General features: G+C 39.6%; 5 protein-coding genes across 6 annotated transcripts; 3 read left to right on the top strand and 2 right to left on the bottom strand.

Moving 5' to 3' along the window:
- The first annotated feature begins 2,199 nt into the window (after window positions 1-2,199).
- nrn1b (neuritin 1b) lies at window positions 2,200-6,915 on the top strand. The gene is made up of 4 exons (XM_030774688.1): window positions 2,200-2,254; window positions 3,191-3,335; window positions 4,101-4,242; window positions 6,739-6,915. The coding sequence occupies exons 1-4, from the start codon at window positions 2,200-2,202 to the stop codon at window positions 6,913-6,915; spliced, it is 519 nt and encodes a 172-aa protein (XP_030630548.1).
- Window positions 6,916-9,273: 2,358 nt separating this feature from the next.
- lyrm4a (LYR motif containing 4 a) lies at window positions 9,274-11,307 on the top strand. Its single transcript, XM_030773777.1, has 3 exons — window positions 9,274-9,360; window positions 9,557-9,677; window positions 11,147-11,307. Exons 1-3 carry the CDS (start codon window positions 9,275-9,277, stop codon window positions 11,213-11,215), a joined length of 276 nt encoding a protein of 91 aa, XP_030629637.1. The 5' UTR covers window position 9,274; the 3' UTR covers window positions 11,216-11,307.
- Window positions 11,308-11,313: 6 nt separating this feature from the next.
- On the bottom strand, window positions 11,314-12,519 carry LOC115811534 (protein phosphatase 1 regulatory subunit 3D). The gene has a single exon (XM_030773776.1). It carries the CDS (start codon window positions 12,464-12,466, stop codon window positions 11,684-11,686), a length of 783 nt encoding a protein of 260 aa, XP_030629636.1. The 5' UTR covers window positions 12,467-12,519; the 3' UTR covers window positions 11,314-11,683.
- An 805-nt stretch (window positions 12,520-13,324) lies between these two features.
- Window positions 13,325-16,126, top strand: rpp40 (ribonuclease P/MRP 40 subunit). Its single transcript, XM_030773952.1, has 8 exons — window positions 13,325-14,045; window positions 14,149-14,293; window positions 14,399-14,467; window positions 14,649-14,744; window positions 14,889-15,014; window positions 15,287-15,485; window positions 15,579-15,713; window positions 15,891-16,126. The coding sequence occupies exons 1-8, from the start codon at window positions 13,929-13,931 to the stop codon at window positions 16,087-16,089; spliced, it is 1,086 nt and encodes a 361-aa protein (XP_030629812.1). The 5' UTR covers window positions 13,325-13,928; the 3' UTR covers window positions 16,090-16,126.
- A 3,529-nt stretch (window positions 16,127-19,655) lies between these two features.
- Window positions 19,656-27,018, bottom strand: cdyl (chromodomain protein, Y-like). 2 transcript variants are annotated; one of them, XM_030774469.1, is made up of 8 exons: window positions 26,935-27,018; window positions 23,078-23,534; window positions 22,676-23,011; window positions 22,105-22,367; window positions 21,616-21,788; window positions 21,183-21,393; window positions 20,735-20,878; window positions 19,656-20,067 (listed from the first exon to the last, which is right to left on the bottom strand). In XM_030774469.1, the coding sequence occupies exons 1-8, from the start codon at window positions 26,956-26,958 to the stop codon at window positions 19,909-19,911; spliced, it is 1,767 nt and encodes a 588-aa protein (XP_030630329.1). In that variant the 5' UTR covers window positions 26,959-27,018; the 3' UTR covers window positions 19,656-19,908. The 2 variants fall into 2 exon arrangements, with proteins under 2 accessions (XP_030630329.1, XP_030630328.1); XM_030774468.1 differs by having other exon boundaries at window positions 22,676-23,534.
- Between the last annotated feature and the right edge of the window lie 584 nt (window positions 27,019-27,602).

Genomic DNA, 27,602 nt, shown 5'->3' on the forward strand with positions numbered 1-27,602 from the left:
TGTGTAGAAATTTGTTTCTTATCAGACTTCAGCTGTACCTTAATACTGTAATGAGTGCAGCATCAATCATTATGATATTAATCATTAACGTTTCAAGTTAAAGCAAACATTTGAACATGTCGCCATCTAATGGCAAAAGCAGTGAACTATAATCAGTCAGCGTTTTCCCACCATCCCTTCACAGGGTACAATATATGTATAAAAAGAAACGTTATCTCTCATTTGAAGACATGAAAACACGTTTTTTATGATTGTGAAATTAATTAAGCAGGTGATAAAGCGGAGGCTGAGGCACGAAATTATATATGTGATATGTGTGTGTGTTTATATTTATGTTTACACACACACACATACACACACACACACACACATATATATATATATATGTGTGTGTGTGTGTGTGTGTAATGTGAGTACATTGAAATCCAGCCTCCAGTGTAGACAGTAAGTTACTGTATAGTATTCATACTTATTAGAGATGTGCATCTCCATCACTGAAGCCGACACATCTCGATGCATTGCCATCGATCCGATACATTAAAGATACACATAAAGCAACTACTAATGCGATACGATATATCGATTCACCCCTAGTGTGATTCGACACGATTTGATTCAACACAATGCGATTCAATGCGATACGGTGCGACGCAAAAGAACATGATGCTATGCGATGCAATATGGTACAGACAGTTTGATTTCAATTCGTTGGTTATTCTTAAGCAAAATCATAAATTAACTAAAAAAAGTACCATTTTACTTCATATATTTGTTTTTCTAGTACTGCAACTCAGTAAGCATGTCTCGCGCGAGACCTGGCCGACAGGCTCGACGAGAGTTGGCCACTGACAGCAATGGAGGTGAGAGCGCGCGCTTGAGAAGCAGTTTAGAGAGGAGGAAAATCTAAATATAAAATTATTGGACACATCTCTAAATAGTAAAGGCGTATGGCCTCTACTAATAACTATATATAAATAAATCGGATTTTACCGATGCAAAGATGTTAGAAACGATGCATCCCGAGCTTATCCCAAATTGTATCTGGTGCACACTTTAATCGAGGCAATAACATCGTAAACTTTTATGCAGGTGCATAAACCTTTATTCAGGATGCAGATCGGTTAACTTCCCAATCAATCTATGCACATAAAAGCATCAAAGAATATAACTGAGGCTCCACATAGAGCACAATAAGATAAAATAATAAAATAAAATAGCAAACAAGAAAAATGTAAGCAACTTTTTCTAAATAATTTCAAGTTGATCTGAATGACCATTTGGTGATCACATTTTTGCTATGTTATAAAGTTAAATTGTTAGTAAAGTTGTTAAAATACACCTCTGCTTTGTTTACGCTTATTCTGATATACCTGCCTAGAAATTGCTATGCAAGGAGTACCTGGTCTTACGAAATATATCGTTTTCCATATGTTCTGAGATTCAGGTTTTTAAAAATGTATTCTTCAGATTTCTGATTGATAACTGAATAAATTTATCCATGAGTGTATAGTTATGTGTATTGTCCTAAGTTGTTTAAATTATGTCCAGCCGTGTAGGGGGGATTTGGAGTCACCTGTAAAAAGCACTCTTTGGTTGCAGTTATTCCTTCATAAAATATTAATTAAGTTGTCATTTATTAACTGTTAACTCTTCCTTTATACCAGGCACAGTTTGGTATAGGTCTGTATGGTTTAGATTTCATTTTTTTAATCATATTTTTGTCTTTTTGAGCATTGCAGCCAATACCCGTGGTTTCCCAAGTCATTTCATATATCGGACACCAGAGGTCGACTCGAAGATACTGACGCCCTGTATCTTCTTAGTTGAGATTCAATTCATTACTTGTTCAGTTTCATATAACGCCGAAGATTTTAGCTCGCAGTTGGTCAGCAAATGGTGACAGTCATGTCGTGTTAAAGCGATACAGGCACTGCTTGTTCAACCCTGAAGCCAATGATTGAAAGACTTGGGAAATTACACGTAACCCATCATTACGTCATCAAACCGGTAATTTGTCCCGAGTATAAAGCATCGCCGCTGTATGTTCACAAACTCCTGGTAGGCTGCGTCGCTGTTTGTCAGAGCCGGAGAAGGAAGGGAGAGATTTTACAGTGCCTTTTACGACGTGGTTATGCTCGATGTGAGGATATAATCTACCCCCCAAGGACTAGTACATTCCAATGGTTTCATTTTCGTAGGATGGGATTAATTTTGACCAATAAATGCAATTTATTGTTTCTTACATTGGAAATAGGTAAGCATTTCGTTTTACAGAAATGTTAAAAGAACAGCAACCATTCCTTGAAGTATTCTTACAAATATTTTGTCAGGATTCCTTATAAACTGAAAAAGTTCAAACTAAAAAATTAAAAACAAAAAATTAAAAATAGCAGTGAAATCAACAATGACAACGGTGATTTAGAGTAATTACAACATGAGTGAGATGGTTTTACATTCACTTCGAGTGGTTTTCTTATGATCTGCTCTTAACAGAGTTGTGTTATAGTGCTGCAACAGAAAGAGACCTACTTCATAACTAATCTCAGTGGTAGTAGCAGAAGAAGCCTAGCAGCAGCAATAATAATAATAATAATAATAATGACGATGACGACGACGACGACGACGACGATGATGATGATGATGATGGGTCAAATGGATGTCATATCAAATGGATGTCATTACAACCCGATAAACTGACCTTAAACTGAGTGATAGCCTATGTCATACATGACTGTACATTTAAATCATTTTGAAGTATGGACTGTGCGTACTTGGAGCTAGCCAAGGTGTGACATCACAGGTCTGCTGGTGATAACAGCAAGCAACAATAACAACAAACAATAACCAAAAAGCAGATAGTTGCTGTCAATTCGTCTGTGATTTGCACAGTTGTTTACAGCTCGAAATGTAATGTGCAGATAAAGTTTAGAGCGCAGTGGTCATGCTGACATCCACTTGAAGTGTATGCACTAGGCTGCAGCATCTATATATTCGGACTTTTTTTTTTTTTTAAATGAGGGCCTGTACTGCAAGCATCGGACGTTGCTTGTGCGAATAAATGCTTTAAACAACCTTTATGCCCTGGATAACTAAATTCAGTGCTATGCCAAGGGATGCGCTGCCGTCCACCTGGCACAAAAGATGCCTTTTTATCAAACGGTACGTGATTCCCCATTCTGTCTCATTTCAGGCGCTCTGCTGCTGGCAGCACAAGCAGCTGGAACATGTGAAACTGTATTTAAAGGCTTTTCGGACTGTTTGCTCAACCTTGGAGAAAACATGGTCAGCTTCCCACAGGAGCTGGGCGACAGAGAGAACCTGAGGACAATTTGCTCGTAAGTGAAAATTTTGTTTTCTGAAGTCTTACTTTTTCTGAAAATAAGAGGACGCAGGCTAGCGCAGACGAGAAGCGACTAATATAGATCCAGAAAAGTTTTTATTCGTGGCACAGCTTTCTTTGTTAGATTAATCTGTGTAATACATGTGAGGCAGACGGCACATTGTAGGGCCACCTGCGGTGATTGTCATCGATTTTTAATTAATGGTGTAAGTGCGAGAACGTTTATAACTCTGAGATGAGAATTCATTTATAGAAAGCGCTCACGTCAAGGCATCTGAAAAAGTTTCCCAACGAGTGAAAAGTATAATTGAACATTCTTATTATTCTTATTCTTATTATCTAGATTTTCATGCTTTAGTGATTGTTGTTTAACAGATAAAGACCTGACAGTGATATTGTACACTTTCCTAAGTACCCAGATTTAGAGCCACCATGACAGACGTATGGAATCCGCTGTAGGAAACAAAACAGACATGACAGCCAAGTTACGGAGATGTACTCCTGGAATCTCACGTGATGGGCTATAGACGTTTGGAAATTATTCTGACATCTATAAAACAGTAGTTAGTGGATTAAAATTAATGTGGCACAGTTGTGGCCTACCGTGTGTATTTCTGTTTTGCTTTGTTTTTTCCCCGCAGCCTCATTCGATACGGAAAAAAAACGATCCGCTTTCATCATAACATCGTTCTGCTGGATTTTGTGCGGTCAGTTAAAGCAAATTCACCATAGCTTTGAATATTTTTACTTTAATTTGTAGGTATTGGGATGACTTTCACTCCTGCGCAACGACAGCAATCGCCGATTGCCAAGATGGAGCGGAGGATGTTTGGGAAGAGATCAAAACGCAATCCAGGAGTTTGAATTTTCAGGGAAGCCTGTTTGAACTCTGTGCAGCAGATGTCAGTGCACCTAGATACTTATCTGTGCTGGTAACAATCCTTTTAACTCTACTGCCCACACTGATAAGTTGGCTTGCTTTTTAACAATGAAGAGTATACAAAAAAGGTACAAATTTTGAACGGAATCACAGAATGCACTAATGCACATCAGAAAGAATTAATGTGCACTCACTGATCGATCTCACGTCTCATCCTTAACCGAGACCTGCCTCACAGATCGGAAAGGCTCCGACAAAGCATCACTCTCAAAAGCAGTAGCAACGATCAGCTTTGCGAAATGGTTTACATCTTACAATTTACAGTAATGAACAGTTGCATTAGTTCAAATATATGCAATTAGGCAGATGCAATTAAAAACAAATGTTATGTATTTAGTGTTGATGTCTTTTGCTCAATCCAGAATGATGTATTTTCCAGTCATTGTCCACTGATGACATTAAATCAGTCACCTGAGTGATTATATAAGGAAGGAGGTTAAATCTCAGGAAGAGCAGGTGCCTTTACCTCAGTAGTTGGCCAACAGGATAACATTATGTGGTCTGCACCTGGCCTAAGAGTCATTATCTGCTGAACCTGTGAGAATACATTGGGATGTAAAAAGAAAAAAAAAAAAAGCCTCTGATCTTTACACTGGCATTATGCTGGGTTTTTTTTTTTTTCAGTGAACTTGTTTAACAAGAAAAAAGATTGAAAAAACTATGATGTGTTGACATTTATGTACAGTTTTAACACCCTGTTTGCTATTTTGTTACATATAAAGAAAGCAGTATGAATGAATTACCAAACCCATGAGATATATTCAGATTGCTGGGAATCAGTATTGAATAAAAACGCACTTAGTTTGAAACAATGAGTTATTTATTCATATGAGTTGTACATTTATCTATTGTGTTTGTGTGTATTTAAGATTCCAGAAGTTATAAGGGGCAGGACTTTACAACTTCTGGACAACAGTCCAGAAGTTGCAAGGGGCAGGATTCACTCGGTTGTGGTAGCCTAGTGGAAACTACACAAAGTGTTTTAATTAAACACATTACACTTGATTTCTACAAGATTTCTAGTCTGTTGCACATTTCAAGATTTATTAAACCAGTAATCTGATTTCAAGATTGTGTTGTTTAAGATGTTTTTGCACTTACATTTAATTAAGAGAAGATTGAAACTGAAAAAAGGAAACTGCATGAAATACTTACTACTTTTCAAAAGATCAATTTCTAATTCACAGAGGTACTATCAACATTGTTTATGGGCCAGCAGAATTCCTTTACATTTCACTCAATGTTTACACAAAACTTGAAATATTTTTTTCTCTAAGAATGATGGTTCAGTGCAGTAACTGAGCCCTTGGCTCTCATCATCGCTAGAACATCTGTTAAAACCAAAGTGTTCATAAAACCAACTATTAATAAATCCATATCCTGTATTTTAATTGAATCAAAATGTTGCAGTATGTCAAGTTCAGGAGTGTTAATGGTGCAAGAAGTGCAGATGTTCTCTATCTGTTAGATCAGCCCTCAATAGAGCCCGTATGCTGCTGAGGGTTCAAAATACACCCTGGTGCTGCCCTTGGGTGCAAAAGCACATCTGTCTCTATCTCTCTCTCTCATGATTGTGATTATATAAGTGTTTTAAGGATAGGCAGGGAATGGATGATTTGTTAGTAGTCACTTATAATGTAGCATAGATATCAGTTTGAAAATCTGTCTCTAAGTCAAAAATTTCCTTTTCATTGGGCCTCCTGTTCACTAAAGGCATATCTCACAGTCTCTCTGAGTGTTCATGGCTCAGTATTTTCCACAGCTGAGACCATGAGCTCTCAGAATGACACAAAGGCGTTCAATTATTCAGTGAGTCTTGACTGAGGCCTGAAAAATCCAAACACAGTAAACCACTTAGTTTGACTGTAACTCATGGTATATGCCATACAATAAAACTGGTTTAATTGTGAGGGTACGATTAATGTTGCAGATAAACGCCAAGCTTGGCAGAGCAGTTTATGTGTTCCCTGTATTTATACTGTGTGTGTGTAAATAAAGAGATGTGACTATGAACACAGACGACATATTTTTTAAAATGTCCAAAAGAGCATTTTGTGCATCACAAACTGCAAACAAAACGGATATTCATTTGAAAACAAAACCTCTTCTCAAAATGGTGTCATTATAATTCACAACAATTAGATTTGAAAATGATTAATTATGGGACAGAGAAACTGATCAGGGGTGAATCAGAAAATGTGTTATTGTTCTGTATTTTAATATTGCTTTATGTAGAAACTGCAGTGTAACTCAGAGGAAAACCTCCACGGTATGTCAAGGTACAATGAAATATTAAAAACATTGTCAAATCAGAGGAGTCATTTCCCTGTTGGAGGAGACGTTTGAGAGGCTGCACCATCTGGTGAGAGGGCACATGGGAATGAGATCCAGCTCTAAACATGACACAACTGGAATACATGATGGAACTGACCATGAAGTAAATTTTTGTGGCATGAAGAGTGGAATAAGAGGGCTAGTGGTGAAGAGGAAGTACATCAGTGCCAAAGGCTTCATCACAGAACAGTGTGAATACAGCAGGTCAGGAAAATCACCAGCCTGGGATCTCTGCATCCTCATTAAAGGGACCACCTGGCAGCAATTTCCTTACCCTGCTAAAGCTGCCTTATTTGCTTAGCAAGTTAAAGAGAACCACAGTTTGTTAGGAGCTGTGCTTGTTTGGGTTATTCCTCATTCATGGAGGGTTACTGTGATTAATTACCTTGAGACAAATTCTTGTTTGGAGAGACAACTTGTCTCATGTGTCATTTCACCAATATTTCCAAGCTGGAGGCCCTGACTGACCGCATACCTCAGTCTAGTATCAACACGCTTGAGATTAAACAAGTATAGTAGTCAGCAAGCTGTTGTTGGCAGTTCACAGTGAGGATATGTCTTGGAAGTGGTTGCATCCTACATTAATGTGGCTGAATCTAGTTCAAAAACTCTCTTTCATCGACTCCCTATGACAGAAGCTAATAAGAACTGTGTTTTTAATACTCACATTTAATGACTTTAATCATGAATGATGCACACAATCTTGTAATACTATTCCAAAAAACCTTCCACAGGAATCAGGTAAGATGATGTGGAATATTTCTGAAGATTTCAAAGTCAGATAATGTCATCTCTTGAAAGTACATCAGTGTCATCACAGTAAGAATGTTGAAGCTTTAAACATGTCCTTCAAATTAAAATGATTAATTTTTATTTATAGGGGTGACAACTAACCTGTGAGGCAACATTTCTGTATGGCCTTAGCTAATGGCCTTCTGGAATCGTCTTTTCTCCTCTCTGCCTCTCTGAATCCCTCTCCATTTGACTGATAGCTGCTGAGTGGTGCATCTGTTGTGGCACACCTTGTCATAAATTATGCATAAGATGCTGTTTGTAAGAGGAATGAAGAATGGTTACTTTTGAAGGAACCTGTGGAAATGATAGTGGCTCGCTCAGTATAGATAATACACAGTCTGCATAGAGGAGAGAGAGATGTAAACAATTTTGAGAGAAAAACCTACCTCCAGTGTCATTTTAGGAGTGGCATGAGTACTCCAAACAAACATCAGTGCATTTCAATCAAATTATTTCATTATTTCAATGTGTACTATTCTGACTGCACGCAATCCCAGAGCCTGTCGCTATGAATATTTTATTCTCTCAGCACACAGTGAGCACTTTTCCCCATCCATACAGCAGAGAAAACATTTGTGTTTGGGCCCCTTTGGAGAATCCTGGACATGCTTCATTAAACTCCCTACTGCCCAGTACACAAAGGACAGAGGAAGTTAGACAAGCCCTGCATTCTCTGCCAATCTGCACACATCTCATACTGCCCATTCTTCACTTCTCTGTCTTTTAGTCAGTTGCACAGATTGGTCTGTACACAGACGTATTAATTCAGATGTAAACATGAGAGAAACTTTGGATGAAGCTACCGTTAATCGCCAGTAGAAAAGTTAATATGGCAAATTTAAGACAGTAAACAGTTTGCAATACTGCAAACAGAGCTTTAATTTCTGCCACACAAGAGCATGTTCCATAAAAAAAATTCACCTCATCTCATGGGAACTGTATTCTCAACTCTTTGGCCCCATGGGTTCAACTGAGTGATGCCTGTAGTCACTCAGAAGAGGCCCCATATGCTTCAAGCAGCCATGGGACGGCCCTTGGGATTTCCTCCTATTTCCCTTAGGCGCATAGCACCAACCTGGTCAGGAATCCCTCACTCAGCTTACTAATTAACAGCCGTTGTGCTAACGATTGTACTTCTCCCCTATCTCTCTGTTATCCATACTAAATGAATGAATACCTCGTTGAATATTTCTCAATTTCTCAGTTTGAGTACATAACTAAAAAAAAAAACAAAAAAAAAACCCAACAAATATATATATATATATATAGTATATAAAATTTATTTATTTATTTTTAATTCAGACACAGTGTGCTTTTGTGAATTTAGGCATCCCTTTGAGCTGGTATGATAATATCATGTTTGATAGAAGATTGCGTGAGGGGCTTCACCTGTGTGGTAAAATGATTGTATGCCCCTAAGAGTTTCAATGGATGAATGGCTGAATACACTCACTCTCACTCATTATCTAAGCCGCTTATCGTGATTAGGGTCGCGGGGGGTGCTGGAGCCTATCCCAGCGCTCATAGGGCGAAAGGCGGGGAAACACCCTGGGCAGGTCGCCAGTCCATCGCAGGGCAGACACACAGACAAACACACTCACACACACATTCATACCTAAGGGCAATTTAGTGTCTCCAATTCACCTAACCTGCATGTCTTTGGACTGTGGGAGGAAACCGGAGCTCCCGGAGGAAACCCACGCAGACACGGGGAGAACATGCAAACTCCTGGCTGAGTACAGTAGAATATAATATAGAACCGAACACTTTGGGTAAGACAAATATACTCCGAAACAGTGGGTGGCGATGTGTGCTGATTCTTTAGGATGGGTTACCGAAGAAAAAAGCTTTTATTAGTTTACATTATGGCGTCTTGTGGCAGGTCGCAGGTGATCTCTCTGTATAGGATGCTTATGAAAGAAAGCAGGAAATTTCCGTCCTACAATTACAGGTCAGTTGACAGAGTTTTAATAAAAGAAATAAATGTACACCATTTTATATCTTTCGGGGTGTTTTCTGTCTGACGCACTGTAAATTCAGTTAGCTAGCTTACACGTAATTGCATTTGGCTGGCTGGTTACGTGCTTATTAAGTTACTTAACTAAAATATTCTCATGTGTTCCTCTTGTGTTTCGCCTGTGTTGCAGAACATACGCGCTGCGCAGAATACAGGACGGGTTTAGGGCAAACCTGCACGTGGACAACCCCAAAACACTCGACATGCTTCTAAGCCAAGCCAGGGAGAGCCTGGCACTTATCAAAAGACAGGCAAGCGTTTTTGCACGCGTGTTTCTTTGATAGGCCACTCAGCTATAAAATTCAAGCTGCTTGATTAGTAGGTGGGAAATGCATTAGCTAAATTGTTCAGGCTATTGTTAAGCTACAAGATAAACTTTGCATAGGGTAGGATTGATGAATACTACTGTTGTGTCAGTGAATCGTTGTGAGTGAAGCTTGTATATAACGTCCTTTCTTTATGTTCATGGGGTCATCTGTTGAGTTCATCACGGAATACATTTGATCTAATTATTTTCTTCATAATGTCAAGTGTAGGTCAGGTTGTAAAGATGAACATGGTATGTAGGCTGTACATGTATTGTAAGACACAGAAAACACCAATTTGTAGGAAATTAAAAGAGCCATGAGAAGAGTAGTAATTCTTGGAAAACTAAATACTACATGTCTCTGAGTTATCTCTCATTGACTAACAAGTTTGAGGTGGCAATTCAGCATTTACAAGATATTTCTTAATGTGTCTTGTTTGGCTGAGCAATGCTCTCTCGCTCTCTCTCTCTACATATATATATAGAATGTGTGTGTATTGCAAAAATCAGTATTTAGAAAATTACTGGAAGGTCTTAGAGGTCTTGTCTGTTAATCTGGTTTCAATGCAAAAGTCACTGAATTTTACTTTAGTTGTGTTCTGAAAGCATGGTTAGTTCAGACGTTTTTGCTAGTTAAAATGGTCATAGAAAGTGTTAGAGAATATTTTGAGGAATTGGTTTTTCCACTGGAACACATGGTATTAGCTCTGCATTCCTTAATTCTTCATTACTGATGGAAACTGATAAAAGGAGATTAACATAGACATATGACCAGTTTTAAAGAAATCAGATCAATTAAAATGTGGAATAGCTCTGTTTGTCTAATACCACTTTTTCTAATAAACAAATTGAGAAATTGTGTAAATGCTGATCAAATATTTACAGATTAATAGTGATCTGACAGAACCACTGCTGCAACTTGTATTTAGAATTATTAATTCAGGGACAACAAAGTAATTCTTTGCCTTTCAGTTGTTTTTAACTAATTTGGCCAGAATGTACCTAGACACAAAAATGAAACCAGTGTGTCTGTGCGCTACATGCGTAATGTTCTTTAGCATATGTATGTGCCACTTGCTCCCTCTACTGGACAATAATACTGGGAAGTGGTTCTCAACTCCAGTCCTGAGGGCCCCCTGTTTTGCACGTTTTTGTTTTAACTCTTCATTAGCTCAGGACTGACACACTTGATTCCATTCATCAATTAATCATCAAGCCCATGATTAGCTCAATTCACTGTGATAATGAAGCGTTAAAACAGAGACGTGCAGGACAGGAGGCCCTCAGGACTGGAGTTGAGAACCACTGCTCTAAGTGCAACCTGTTTGTCATTTTCCACATGACTTTAATGAATCTCTAAACTCATTGCATATCTGAAAAAAATTACAGACTGATGGTTGTTCTCATTTCCAGGTGTCAGTTGGGCAAATGTACTCCACTCAGAAGACCATTATTGAGGGCAACGATCAGAGAGGTTTCTGAATAACAGTGCAGCAGAAGAGTCAACCAGAGGTTCACTGATAGACAGTGCTACAGGAGAGAACTAAATGACTTGACACAAGCTTGGCACTGAATTCTTTAACATTCTTTGACACTCTATTAAACAATTAATTACAGTGTTTTTGAACCATTTCATGTAGTATAGGCTATACATGTATGTAATATAAAAATGACAATGCATTTGAGTGTCTGTCCATGATAAAATGCTAAAATAAAGAGATAACGTAGGAAGTAAGCCGACATTCTGACTGCTTAGAGCATTTTCTTTTAAATCCCTTTACCTGGTGTGGGGTAGTTATTGATTTTTGTATTTAAAAAGTTATTCATTCGAACATGACGAACACATAATCAAAGGAAATGGCGCATGGTGTTTTAATTGGCAAACGATGAACTTCAATATTTCACGGTTTTAAGTCAGATCTCTCCGTCTGAAGACTGCTGGCCTTGCAGCTAAGTTACCTTAACTTTCAAAGTATAATTCTTTCCATCGTTGTTGTCCCAGAATTCGCCTTGGTCGGTCCGGCAATACACAGCGAAATGTATCGATGACTCCTTGTCAAAATATGGGGGCGTGTACAAAGTGAAGGTGAAGTGATTCCATGGCGATGCAGTTCCTTCATCCAAAACGTGCACGGCTTGTGTGTCTACAAACGTTACCCAATCGTTCAAGGTGTACCTCACTCCAGTTTCCGTTTCACAGTCCATTTGCATCACTCTGATGGTCCCCGTAACGTCAAATCGAGTGGAAGACACCTTTTCCAAAGCAACACGCTGACGGCGGACGCGGGAATCGAAATCCGCAGAGTCAACAGGCATCTGAAAAGTTGGTACCAGGCAATCAAAACTGAGACTGGATTCAAAAGCTTCACACAAATCACCGAATTCTTGGCCCGGCAGTGGAGGGTAACTCGGGAGCTTCGATATCCCCTTAGGCGGGACACACGGATCCTCAGCGATGTTAAAGTGTTTGACATCTGCTAGATTCAACCCAAGCGCGTCTGCAAACTGCACTCTCTTTCCACCGCCTTGACACACAGGAAGAGACTTGGTCCTGCGTCTGTCCTTTCCATAATTTTCTTGGTCAAAAGACAAACTGTCACCTTGAAATGGCTTTATGTTTGAGATCAGATTGTCCTCGTCAAGTTTCTCCCCGTCAGTTTTTCTTATAAGGTCTTGAGTCTTTGAAGTTTGTCCTGACAGGGACTCCAAGGCCGGTTCTTCATCACAACTCATTGCATTCAACACAGATTTACTACCTTCTAACAGTAAAACGAAGAGCGTTCATTTGCCTTCCGTTATTAGTTCATTGTATTTACTGTCTACTGACTGGTGTTTCTGTCATACATCACGTCCACACTCGAGGTGCGTCACAGAAACGTAGCCTAATTGCGCAAACGAGTACAGTAATCAGGAAACTACCCAGCACGAGTGAACTTGGAATTGACAACTTGTTATGATGGAACAATAGACGCGAATACACAACAGTTTTAAATTGTGACGATTCCGTTTTAATCTGTTTTTCTGTTTAGGACTATCGAGGTAAGGCAACTAGTTTACCATCAATTTAATCTGTTTTATTTACCTACTTTTAGACGTGCTGTATTATGCTATGTCTTCGCTCTACGAGTGCAGACATATCAAGCATACTTTTATTATTAAATAACCTTTAACTGAAGGGAGTTCAAGTGAAGGCATTAGTAAAGTATTCGTGCTCTGAGAATTCTCTCATCGTAAAAAATGTACAAAGTAAAGTCATAACAATACGCCAATATCATGGCAAAGCCCCCGTGAAGCTGGTCAATAATTAGCCCCTTTGTGAATAAATACTTCGTCAGAGTGAAGTAAGAAATGTGCCACATGAGCTTGCGCGTAGACATACGGTCAACACACTCCACCACACGTGGAACAATGTTTATTTTATGACGCAGTCTGAATCAACCTGCAGTGGCATCAGGGTTGCTTGATCTTAAGGCAGGTAAAAAGCCAAAAGTGTCCACCAAAGTAAGATTCGCAATATTCAAGTATGCCACCCCACCTCAGACCACCCTGCGCCAGTTTCTTTTTAATGCTTGGCTACCATTATCGTCTCCAGTAAAATAGTGTTCCATGGTACAACAGATATATATGCTTTTTAACCACAAGAGTACTTTTTGCGACAACACCCACCCAGCAGTGCTCACTTAAATGAATTTAATGGCTAATATAAGATAACTTGGTGGTTAACAAAGTTTATTATGAAAAATTACTATTTTTAGTACACTATTTTTAATGAACCTTAAAGAGAACACTGAAAGAGTCAGCAAACTGTTTCTCTAATACTTTCAAGACCACAAGACTGCATGCCTGAAATAAGAATTAAATGCAAAAACCATTAAGTAGATCAGCTGGGCGTCTGAGGTACTCACTCACTAACTCACTCACTCACTCACTCACCCATTCGAGTACCCCGATTAAAATAAATTCTGCGGTAACGAGATAAATTAAATAGTGTATTCAGGTCGCTTCTAAAATTCACCCCCAAAATGACTTTTACTTTGAAAAAAAAATAGCTCCCGGAAGTTATCATAGAGGCGAACGGTATGACTACAAAATTATTGCGAGAATCAGAGCATCAACGGGCTATGCCGACCGTACTTTAGTCACGGAACATTTTTACGTTTTCAAATAACTAATGTAGGCTTCAGTTGCCAATAAAATGTCACCAGAATTGGAAAGGTTTCCAAGAAACATACTTGTATGCGAGAGATCCAACTTCCTGAATGAAAAATCTCGTCATGGCATCCACGTGTCTAAGCATTATTTCAACTATAAGGTGAGTACACGACCAGAAAGTAACAATAGGGTGCAGTCGTTCAGGCCAGAAAGTTGAGTGAGCCTCTCAGTGTCTAAGTCTTTTCTTCGATTGGTTACTGTAGGTCTCCATTTTCATACCTGAGTGTGGAATTCTACCAGCTGGATTAAGCAGTGTGATCAAAAGTTTCAACTCATATTTTCTGGTTCAGAAATTACCAGTATACAAACTCATAGAGGAGGTATTCCTTGACGAGGTTGTGAAGAAAGGTAAGAGAAAGGTTTAGGCAAAAATGGGCTGTTTCTTTATGCTCATTCCTGATAGTTCACGCTATTGCATTTTCACCCGTTTTCTTTTCGATGTGTTTGTGACAGGTGGATTTTATGCGCTCTCACACAAAACCAGAATTGATGAAGACAATACTATTGCATTTTTGCCCAGTGGTAAGAATTTCGTGCATGCATGTTTAATGTTGCAGAGCATACAAATTAAAATGTCTCCAAGTTATATTTTGTTAGAATGCGTTTTTTTTTCTTCTGTGGCTCAGTCTAGGTTAGTTTTCTCGTTTTTTGCCTTGTATTATAATGTCTTAAACCTAATATCCTTGATATGATCATGTTACAGGGCAAATGATATTGTCACTGGATAAAGATACATATGAGCAGTTGGGTTTAGAGGGAAAACCATCACTGTACAATCACAGGAATGCCAGAAGATATGGTGAATACCTTGACAAACATTTTTCAAGTGTCGCTAAACTAATCTGCACATGATAGACAACAAACAGTCTGATACAAATGTATTTCATTCACTTAACAAAACTGACCAAAGCGCCAACAGTAAATAAAATGCCATCCCGTGCAGTTGTGACTGTAGACTTTACCGACAAGTCAATGACTGTGGGTGGAAAGCGGTATCAGCGGGTACTGCTGGGCCTGAAGGAGAGGGTGCCACTCACATGTGACTTCCTGCTGTCCAGATACAGCACAGGTATTACTCTATATGAAATTAAGTCATGATAATTACCAGCTGTTTCAACAACCAGGACCATTTTTCTGTGTCAGCAGATTTCCGTATTACATATGTACTCTCTTCAGTCAGTGTCTGGATCATGACCAATATGCAATCTGCTGTAACTGCATCTGTTTCACCCGTGTTGTCATTTGCACACGTTGCATAATATGCAGAAAACCATTTTAGCCAGATCATAGTGGTGGTATTGTCTCTGGAAAACAGTAAATGTGGCCCCGGTTTATTCTCAGGAACTGATGAAGATGGAGCTCTTCAGGGTCTGCTGTCACAGTATTCCTTTGAAGTGATCAGACCTGCTCAGTACAGCCAGACTCTGAGAATCGTACCCTGCCCCACGCTACATCCCTCTGACCTACAGGGAAAGGCTGGATCATGTGATCCCCATCAGTTCCTGGAGTGGCTTGGGTCAGTCAACATGGGCATCAGATGGTTAGTTGATTTCATGAAATTTTATATACAATGTATATATATGTATATATTTTAAATTAGACTACAGTTGACATGATTTATATTTCCTTACAGCGATAATTCAGCTTCTGACTTCCTGTCAACATATGTTTGTCCGGAGCCTCAGGACTCTATGAGTCAGGCTCTGTTGTATACAATCACTGGATTCTTGATTCCTGAGGACATCCAATCACTGCTGCAGGAGTTACAGTAAGATCTGAGACTTTGGCTCACATTCATACCAAATATTCCATCATGTGCTGATCCACATGACAAAAAAACCATCTAGATACTGTTGGCTGAGAAGTCTTAACATTTAATGGTATGACGTCGTTGACCATTATCACCATGTTGATCAGGTGCTTCTGTGCTTTCTTTTTCACCCAGACGATACTTTGATGAGCCAAAGTTCTCGCCTTGGCTTTCACTAACTGTACATGGATTCGTGGACAGCCCAGTATCTTGGGGAACCATGGAGCATGGCTTCCTCAGTAGTGGAGAGAACTTCTACAACTTTGTTTGCTTCAAGAATCAGGACTATTGGCTTCATATGGCTACCGGAGCCTTGGATGGTTGTCCGCCATAACACGCTTAAATATTTAAACTGCTCTTCATTTTTTTTTCATACATATTTCTCTCATTTATTTATTTACATTCTCCTGACATGGATTTTGTGAGAGAGGGAGACTGGAGAGTATTTGCCTGTCAATTTAAGGCCTTTTGACTTTCTTTTTTGCATGTGTTCCTTTTATGTATGTTCAATAAATATTTAATCTGTTTTACCTCTTGGCAGCACTCTTACTGTATTGCATAATCTTGCTTTATACACGTCTCAGTAGAAAACATAACACATATTTCCTACACAAAATGTACATAATTATAAGTTTATTTAGCCAACTTTCTCAGCTGAATACATGTTGTAAATAATCTATGAAAATATTTACAAATTGTACAGTGTATAGAACATTTCTTTAAGGTCATTAACAACAAGAAATAGATCTCATGGCAAAAATGTTGTAACAGTATTTTAGACAAAGTAATACACCGTATGTACATCTTTACTCAGTTAAATTTGCAAGTAAGCATCAGGTTTTAGGTTTAATCCAAACCCTAAAATGTTTGTTTGTGGCTCAAATTTCTTTTGATTGGTATTCCTGGAGGGAAACAACAGCAGCGTTAGATATGAGGCACATGGAGCAAAATGTTGATTTGAAAGAAAAATTATGTATTCATATATCTTCAGAGCATTTCACTGAACCTTTTCCATATGTCTTTAAACTCTGGTTCTCCCATTGTTATTGTTGCAATTGCAAACAAACATACCTCTTGAAGCTCCAACTAGTAAGCAGGTTTACATTTTGAATACACTCCAGAAAATACATATACCTTGCACAATTACTTCATCAATGCAATCACAATTTAATTTCCTTTAATGGAGTTTTCAGTAACATTCAACCATATCTTCAGCTAGAACTATAGTTTTGTAGGCCATGTATAAAAATGAAATATTTCTCAAAATTAATTAAAAAGAATATTGGACACCATTATGCAGTTATTTTGATGGGGACATTCAATTTTGATGGCACCTCTGTGCTCAAGGAATATCTTTTAATGTGTTAAAAGATAATTTAAATAATTGATTGAGGATATTTAAAATAATCTCAGTATTTATTAATGTATGAAAGCCAAAACAAAAATATAACCTTATATCCACAACTACAAACTGAAAATCATGCGAAATGACAATAGATGAGAAGGCGAAACAGAAAAACTTCTGTTAACAAATTCAAGGGAAACCATTATTTGAATTATGTGACAGTCTCTGCATTTAATAAATACTTCTTACACGTTATAGCAAACTATAAATAATTATTTGACATCTCATTCTTTTGTTGAGAAAAGGGAAAACAGTAGTAATAATAACAATAGTAGTAGTAGTAGTAGTACAAGCTGGTATACGTGGTTAGTGGGTTGATATTTTCCTAAGATCATTTAAACCAGTGTTTCTCAACTGACATCCTAAGAACCCAGTACACAATGCACCAATGAGCCAAAATATTATGACCACCTGCCTAATATGTGGTTGTTCCTCCGTGTGCCGCCAAAACAGCACCGACCCGTCAAGGCATGGACTCTTACAAGACCCCTGAACGTGTCCTGTGTGTTGTATTGTTGTTGTTGGTGTCTGGGACCAAAACATGAGCAGCAGATCCTTCAAGTCCTGTTCATGGTGATGGTTTTCCCTGATGGCAGTGGCCTCTTTCAGCAGGATAATGCGCCCTGCCACACTGCACACATTGTTCAGGAGTTGAGGAACATAATTAAGTGCTCAAGGTGTAGCCCTGGCCTCCAAATTCTCCAGATCTCAGTCCAGTTGAGCATCTGTGGGACGTGCTGGACCTACGAGTCCGGACCATGGTGGGTCCACCTTGCAACTCGCAGGACTTGAAGGATCTTCTGCTAATGTTGTGGTGCCAGATACCACAGGACACCTTCAGGGGTCTTGTAGAGTCCATGCCTTGGCAGGGCGGCGCTGTTTTGGTGGCACACATTAGGACCAACAGCATATTAGGCAGGTGGTCACAATGTTTTGGTTCATCAGTGTACATTTCCATTACTGCCTAACGCAAGCATACCTAGCACAAGAAGTCAAGGGCTCAGTAATCAGAAAATGAGTTAAATTAGCCCTGATAATGCTGGACCAGAGCAACAAAATGTGTCTTATGGCTCCCCAAGGACTAGAGATGAGAACCACTGATTTAAGCAACTTTGTTTGTAGGAAAATGTTTGGTGAAACTGTTTACAAACAACTGTTTTGAACCTTGGAAACCCTTCTACAATGAGGAAATAAATTTAGAAAATATGTAAATAAACGAAATCCATGTACAAGTAATCCTACACATACCAAAGGAGACAGTGGATTGGTGTATTTCACTAAGGAAAAGATGCAGTGGAGGATATTGTGGGTTCTTCCTGATCTCTGAGAAAAAGAGGCAAATAGTGCAAAGAAATGTTGACATCTGGTCTTTAAGCCCAGCGTGTCTGTCTCTCACACAACTTAATTTATAGGCACTACTTTGTATTCACAATTTTTTCTAAGCAGACGTGCAGAGTAAAAGCTCTAAACAGCCTATTAAAGTCAAGTGAATTGAAGGGGAAAGAGAAAGATGGGATTACAAGGCAACAATTTGGCTTTTTAACTCAACACAGAGAACATGGAGCATTAAGAGCATGCACTCTCTGTTCCCTTGTTTTGCACTGAAGGAATAACCCATGTCACTGTCATTTTCATTAACTTATTAAATTAAAAAAAAAAATTCACCAACCTAAACAACATTTAGGGAAAATATTTGGTGGTACACAGTCAATCCAAAACAAATTGTAGACATTTGCCTTGGCCATTTCATCAGAATCGAGTACAGATACAAACTACATCACAGTATATAAAAAAAAAAAAAAAGTTCAAAAGTTCATCCGGAAATACGTTGAGTAAACTTCTTTTGTGTTCTTGAGCGGTTAAGTTTTGTTAAAGCAAGTTTGGAGTTCGTCGGCCAAAAGTATCTGGGTAATGAAGTGAAGTTTCCAAAACGTGTTCTGTTAGCTGACAGTGATGTTTGGCAGTATCATCATAACCTTAGTGAGGGGGAAAAGAAGCTGGTTTTGTTGATTGTGGTCTTGGAGGTTCCCTTGTAACCTGATAATAGCCATGAATATCCCCATGAAAGGTTTCTGATATTTTGATACTTTACCCACAGTGTGTTTCTGTCAGTCATGTCATACATTGATTTAGTCACTGCCAGATGAAGCGACGTTAAAGACACTGTTAAAATTCATAGATCGCTTCTTCAAACCCATCTTCCCTGAGCATCCACACCCTCTTGATTAAAAAAAACCCCCATCAGATTGAGTCTGTGCTTGTACTCAGGAGCTGAATGAGCCTGAAGTGTTCAAGATGCAGGAAGGAGATCGCAGCCTGATGACAATATTCCTCAAGAGCCATCATCTCCACAGTATGCTGTAAAACTGCCTCCTAAGAGGAACACTGAGCACATCCGGTGTCCAAGTTTTGAACTGTTTTTAATAATGAAGTGGAAGAAGAATTGCTGCTGTAACAGTAAGTTGAAGAAGAAATTCACACTTGGTGCCGTGTGTGTGTGTGTGTGTGTGGGAGATAAGTCTTTCTTTATGGGTAGATACTGCTATAGTCATGTGGGAAAAAAATGGGTCTTTTTGAGTTGTCAAACAACCTCCCGTTATTCTGTCTCTTCAAATGGTTTATAAATGGAGAGAGGTACAGCCCGTACTGTCAGAGTTAAAACTCCTCTCTTTTCCTGTATTAGGCACTTTTGGGTGGACTTGCTGCTCAGACGCTTTGAGTCAGGTTTTGAGTAGGCCTTTGCTCAAGTTAGAACTCATCAATCTTCTTCTCGAGATATTTTGAGATGGAGTCCATGCCCTGAGGAGAGCCCCACACCCTCTTTAGTGCCTCACACTCCAGTTCGTTGGCCTGCTCCAGGGCAGCACGGTTAGCGTTCCGCACCAATGCTTTGGACTCGAGAAGAACCTGCAGCATTGCCACGGCAGCGGCAACATCAGCATGGAGGAGGGAGAAAGACAAATACAATTTTTTTTTTTTGTTGTCTGTTTGTTTTTGTTTTTTTTAAAAAGGGAAATGATTTATGGATATGGATGTGAAACTTTGTAATCCTTCCATATAATCACATTTAGCAGAAATATGAGATCTAATTTTAGCTCAAAAACACTGAGCAAGGCCTTGTTCAGAGTGGGGGATATGTGAGACAATGTATTTTGCTGACTGTTTAGTGTCAACCTGTCAGTCTAACTGAAAGTGGAGAGGTCATTAACCAAAGTGTCTGAACAGGATCTGTATGTTTTCTAGTAATACTTTCTATGCTAACTTAATTAATTTTCCATGACTCTGTATATGTCTACAGAACATATAAATACAGCAAACAAGAAATTGCTTCTCCTCACTGAACCAAAAAAGGAACATGGCTGCTTCTGTTGAGCATTTTTCTTCAACTGCTGCATTTTAAAAATCTAATTCATGTGAGCTTCAGTCAAGTCACAGAGATGAGAGAACAAAAGCCAGAAAAGGAAGCTGAGGGTGAATATGTAGATATGTATGCTATCTTCTGTTTTGAGAGAATGTCATAACTAAAAAAAAAAAAAAAAAAAAATTGACAACAAAATTTAAAAAGATGACTTACAACTGAATTACAAGAGACTAGCTCCCTAATGCGCACCATGACCTCCTGAGTGAAAGTCCCTGGCCACAACACCTGGGACACCAGGCCTTTGGCACAGGCCTCCTGGGCCGTCAGCTTCCTCCCACTCAGCAGCATCTCATTAGCCTACGCGAGAATGAGGGAAAACCAGAGGAGTGTGGGTGACAGAAGTTATGGAAACACAGAAAACAAGGAGAAGAGACAACAGAGGGAGGAGATGTCTGTATGTTACAAAAATTCAATTTCATCAAAAAAAAAACAAAAAAGAAAAACTGAGGAAAAACGTGAGAGGAAACATATCATAGACCTGATTACATTTTATGCATCATTAAAATGTAATTATGGCATAGGGAGAACGTAACTGAAACGAGCCTTAATGGTTATTTTCTGTTATTATAAGGTCTTCAGCCTGTTCTGGCCAGACACTGACCGAGGCCACGCCCATAATGCGGGGAAAGGTGAGCGAAGAGCAGGCATCTGGAGTCTGACCAAAGGTGGTGTATGGGGTCTGAAACCAAGCCTTCTCATTGGCCCAGATGACGTCACACAGGGGCAGAATGGAAGCACCAAGTCCAATTGCTGGCCCATTTACCGCTACAACGATGGGCTTTTTGAACTGGATGAATGTGTTTACAAATGTTCTAGACACAGAAAAACAAACAGAGCACATGAGGAAAAAAATGGATGAGCGCAGTCACATACAGTTACTGTCAGCCCCCTTTCCCCCCTTGACTACACAGAAGAACTATAATAATATGTTGAAGTGATTTTAAACTTTTGAGATCACAGAAATAGCAATCTTTGGCCATTTCACCGATATTGCAATTGTTTCATCATTTCAAACCAGCACTACACATTTGTACCTGATTGTTTCAGCCATCTTAATGCTCTCTTTCTTCCTGTCATCTTTTAGTCTTCTGTCTAAGTAGATAAAGTCCAGGCCGAAACAGAAAACACTGCCCACAGCACTCAGTAGGACCAGCTTACTGTCATCAGCTGCAGCAGTTGCCATGGCACTCTGGATTTCCTTCATCACCTGCATCATTTCCCACAAAAAATCACTTACAAAATGATCCATAAAATGAAACACCACAATCTTGGTTTGTTATCATAGTGAGCACTGGACAGACAGTGTATGACAGTTTCCATTGCGTTTTTTCCAAATTGGATGCACTGCTAAACTAAAAACAGATGGAAGTCTTAAAACTATTTTCATATCTCCAAGTGCTGATAAGACCAGTACTTTTTATGATTCAAAAACAAACAAAAAATGAAAATATGGACACAATTTTGTAACCACTGAGAGTTGAGTGTAATGTTTACACAAGTGTGTATTATTATATGGAACTCACATCAGGGTTCAGCGAATTGTTCTCTGAGGTCTTGGTAGAAAACAGGATGTGTGTGAAGCCATCTTGTTTCTTCACCACAATGTCCTTGTAACGGTAGGCGCTCTCTGTTTGTCGTACGCTGAAACGCTGCCGCTTGTCAAAAGCAGATCGCTCCTCAAAGCGCCGCTTCCCTGTAGCGCTCGAGGAGCCAGTCACACCTGCTACCGCGTTCCGTAAACTGGCTGTCCCGTTGGCTGATGATGCCTCCATAAATGTGGATGTACCTTGACGGGAGACACATACCAAAAACAAGAACAGCCGTTCTAAGATGAAGAGTTTTCCTTTTGAATAAGAGTAAAAAATGAAGACAATGATATTCCTGGAAGTCTTGAGGCCTGAGCCTACATGGGCCAAGCGTATCTAGGTGGGAATGCTAGGATCTAGGATCAGCTCCGCTCGGGTCATGTAATTGTGTTAATTAGGATTATGGAGAGCATAAACTGCTCAGCATTCTTAGCCTGAAATATTGGATGCATAAATGTAGAAGGTATAATTTCTAACTATATCAGGGGATAAAAGCTAATAACTATACCTTTCCCATTAAGTGTGCGCACAGCAGCAGGTGTAATTGGGACCTGTGGCGGTGGAAGAGCTGTCTGCGTCCTGGGCCGGGTACCCATTCGTGCCCTCTCTTCTCCGGGACCAAGTTGGACTGCTACAGGCTTCTCTAGCAGGGCCACTTCGGGGGGCACCGAGTCTGGCTCCTGCCCGCCCTGATCCAGGCTGTGTGCCGCCTCGCTAGGAGATTCCTCGGCATCTGTCCGACTGTTCATCGGGCTCTTTGGCACCAGGATTTTGATACCAGTCTTAGCTAGGTCCATGCTCCGTCGTACGCTGCTGACGGTAGGGGCCACAGTGGGATTTGTGCCTGTGAGGTTGTTTGTGTCTCCGGTGCTGTTATTGCTGACACCGGGAGAGCGTCTGTATTTTTGACCTGACAGAAGCTGTTGCTGTTGCGTGTCTGCCTTCGCATCCAAATCACTGGTGTTGGATGTGTGATGCTGCTGCTGCTGCTGCTGCGGTCGTTTTGTGACACTGGCTGTAGGGGTAACTGGGGAAGAGTTCCCAGTCTTTATGGGAGTGTGGCTTACAGTGCTGCTGTGTTGCTGAGGTCTGCTGATCTGTTTACGGGCGTTGTTATTGTTGGTGGTGGAGGGAAGGGAGGGTTGGCCGTGACCCTGGCCTGTACTTGGGGAACTGCGAGTGGACCGGTTGAAAGCTCCTTCTCGCCGCTCGCTGTGCTGCCGATTAAAATCATGGATGAACTCTATGCAACTGGTCAAATGAGATTCTGGCTCCCAGGTGTCTCCCTCAAAGCCATACCCCCTCCAGCGCACTAAGTACTCTGTCTTCCCTTTCTTGTTCTTACGTTTGCCCACAATTCTCTCGACCTGATGAAAAAGACCGCGGAAGACAGGAAAGCCATAGAAATATGGTCACACACAATTACAAAAAGGACAAATCACTCAAACATTTGTGGTCACCCAGTGGTTTGATGAATATGACACTGATGTTGCTCTATGTATTCTCAGTCACTATCTGAACCATCTGTATTCTTAGTCAATCTTTTGTGAAACATTCTGGAATTTTCTATTTCAGTTTCTTGTCAGTTTGAAGCTAAGCAGATAAACAGGCAACGTACACCTATGCCTTTCTCAGTCAGCTATAAACAGCAAAAAGAAAACAATTTTGAAAGTCTCTAAGAGAGATGGTTGCTGATATCTGTGGTAACTGTGAATTGATACACACATATTTAGGAAAATCTCCAGTTTAAACCACAAACAAAACAATGAAATAATATGGTTTCAGTGGTTGGCCAAATTCAGTTGGAGAACATGACAGTTCACAGGAATTCAACTGTCCAGCACTGTCTCCGCTGTCAAGAAAAACTTAATCACCAAAGAACAATCCCACAGAAAGTATAACCCAAGTCTCCATGTAGGCCTATTCTTTAGAGCTCAGAACAGCTGCAGCACAATTGTTCTTGGAGATGGTCTGGCAACCTGCAGTGAATCAAATGCCTGTTTCTACTAGTTTGGAGCTCAACATGAATTTGATGAGCAATAGCCTGAAATCACAGCTCTCCAGGAGAGGGATGGTCAACCCCAGCACTAAGGGAGCATATAAGCCATTTTTTAAAGGTTTTCCTACTTCTCTGTTTTTGATAAGATGCCTCAGTTGATGTTTATCTGTTTCAAAATGACATCAATATTTTACACAGGTATTGTTACACAGGTTAACTCCTTGAAGCTCTTTAGTACTACCATTATCAATATCAACATCAGGACAAATTGTTCCACATAAAATCACTGTCTTTTATCAGTCTTTTATCTAGCAAAAAGACAGTATCAGGCATAATCTAGAACCATTCAAGCCTTGGGGGAAAGTCAGAGCTCAGAGCTTTTTTTTTTTTTTTTTTTTAAAACATTATGAACATGCTGTTGCCATGCTTTGTGCATCAGTCTCTCGGACTGAAGGGTTTTAAAGGCAATGTGAACATTTGTCATGCACATGCTTCAGTAAAATGGCACAGCTGCCCATCAGTCTGTGAAGGTCACATCATTATACATCCTGGTGATGTAGCCTAATACACGTCGCCCACTAATGCACCGATATACAAATAAAATACCGCCAAGATTTCCATCATACTTTATTTTGCATTCCAGCACTTCCCATCAAAGTTTGATGATGTTTAGATCAGGCACTTGAGAGGGCCATAGAAACTTAGATCATCCTGGTTTCCATGAAACCATTGGGGAATCCATTTAACTGACATTTTGTGGCACTATTATCTCAAGATATGTAAATATCTGGAGAAAAAAAAAAACATTAGCACCATGGGTGTGCACTTGGTTACTTAAAATACCAGGTATTCTTTGACTGTACTTCTACCATGCATGGTAAAAATCTAAACGATCCCAAGGGCTCCAGTGAGATAGTAGCTCATACACTAAATATCCACCACCATGTTTAACAGCAGGGAAGAAGCAATGTGAATTGAAGGCTTCCTTTGACCTTCTCCAAGCATAAACTCAATGGGAAGAGGAAAAAGAAAAAGACTGCTCAATAGACCACAGTACCTTTTTCAATGGCTCATAAGTACAGTTTTTGTTGTTGTAGTTATTATTTGTTTTGTTTTTGCATATTACAGAATCTTAGGCATTGTTGCACGCTGAGCTTGTTACAAGCAGTCTATGAATGGGAGCCCTGTCAATAATATCAGCTTTGTGAAGCTCATAGCAGACAGCTTTTGTTGAGACCAATCAAGGTGTAGATTCAGTGCTGTGGTAATTTTTTCTGGCAGTTGTTTTTTGGTTTTGGCCAGTGATTCAGTTAATAATGTCCATTCCTGCCAATGAGCTTTTATTTACAACTCCTCTTCTTTGTTGATGAGTTTCTCATGACTGATGTATGCCATCAAAATTGTCAATACTGTTCCCCATAACACATCATAGAATCTTGCTGTTTCAGTGATTAACATGCATTTTGGGGGGACTACTTTCTGACAAATTAATCAAGAGAATAACAGGTTGTTGACAGTGGTATTTGTTCTCCAAAATGATTGTTGGGAGCTCCCAGTTTCTTAAGAGTAGCCCACAAATTAAGCATACCATCCACACATCCATCTTTATAATCAGTAAGAAGATACTACTTTATGGTGAGAATTTTTAAACATATTTTGTCAGGAAATTGCCTACCAACTCTCATTTCTACTATATCATAGTACATATATGAAATAAAGTCCTAGCACACCTCTTACTTTGCAAACTTACTGTCAAAGTTACAACCTGATAAGCATCTCAGTTTCAGGTAAATGACAATGACATTCCACTCCTGATCTAAGTCTTATCTGCATTCACAAGATCTTGTCAGTCATACTTCTGGGAGAAATTAACTAGCGATACAGGCCTAACACTTGAACAGCTCCTGTAACATTCTGTTAGTCGATTTACAATCGAAAATGAATGTAGATCTCAAACGAATGCTATCCATTTTTTAAATGATCACTCTCCGGTCTTGTCGAATGGCATGGTATTTACACTACTACAAATCCACAATCTTCTTCTGCTTTTTATTCTTTCGGACTAGAGACTGCGACGATGTGTCGTCTAGTAGCCTACTTAAAGCACTGAGTATTTATTAATAGCTACAATCTAGGGTAACTTGAACTTGAAACAAAGGACAGACTGACAAGTCGGCTGTAATTCTACTAAGTTGTCAAAGCAGCTACGCAATATGAAAACTGGCTTGCGAAGCAAAGAACTGAAGCTTTCAGGTCAAACTAAACGCTAATTGTGCTCCTACATTTATTATATGAGAAAATGTGCACTTAAAACATCCAAGTTAGCTTGCAACAATACATTTCTCCGATCCTCGTTAGCTTGGTGAATCGCTCGCTAGCTTTCCTTGGGGAGCCCAAATTCTCTCCCCCGCCTCATCTAAAAAGTAACTGCTCAGCCCTAATGCTACAACCCTCACAAGACCCCTCAGTCTTCCCCGCCTAATTTCTTCAATCACAGCTGAGAACTTGTATCGATCAACTAATATGTGTATCAACAAATACCAGCAACACATCTTATCCACTGCCCATATTTAGCCAGCTAGCTAACAAGTTACATTACTTTTCTCATGTGTCTTGCTAGCAAGCACTACATCGTCATTACCAAGCGAGTCAGTACAATTGAGCGCACATGAGCTCCATGAATCAATGTTTTAACTAATCAAGTTAAGGTGCACAGATAAAGATTTTAAAAACATACATTTCCAGAACACATGTAACATATTTCCTACCTCGTAAAGCTCCTCCGAGGCCATAATACTGTTTTTGAGACTCGGTGGTTGGCTAATCTCGATGGATTGAAGTCAGTTTTTTCCCCAGTTGCAGTTGCCTTTTGGCCTCTCCTCCTCCCAGTTAATCGACTGAGATGTGCTTAGCCCGAAAAGGACCACCCGTGTTATTAGTTTTCGGACTTACGGTGTCAGACTCATTTCAAAGTAGCATAAATGATGTGACTTAAAGAGATCTCTTCTCTCAGCAAATTTCTCCAGTGCACTTTTGATCCAAGTACAGTATTAGTTTCAACGAAAGTCTGCGAAAAACTACGAACACAGTTCCGATTATGTGCTCGACTCACGAAGCTTCTCAATTCCGCAACACAGGAAGTCTTAATCGAACCCAGATCAGATCCGCGTTGATCTGAAGCGTGTGCTGTGAGGTGGATTCCATAGTTTAAGGACCTAACCTCGGGTTCATTGTAGGGTTATACTTGTCACGAATGTGAATCCCTTTTTAAATGGATTGGCTCTTATCTCAATGTATACTCCACGTCTGATCTATAATGGTGCAAGCTTAATTGAAAAGCTGCTTCTAGCGCACGTGAACTCCACCTCTAAACCAATCAAAACTCAAGGAAAGACAGCGTTACCTTTTCTTCAGAATCGTAAAGAATCTCAAGCTC

The sequence above is a fragment of the Chanos chanos genome, chromosome 5 (genome assembly GCF_902362185.1).
Source record: "Chanos chanos chromosome 5, fChaCha1.1, whole genome shotgun sequence".
Lineage (NCBI taxonomy): Eukaryota > Metazoa > Chordata > Actinopteri > Gonorynchiformes > Chanidae > Chanos > Chanos chanos.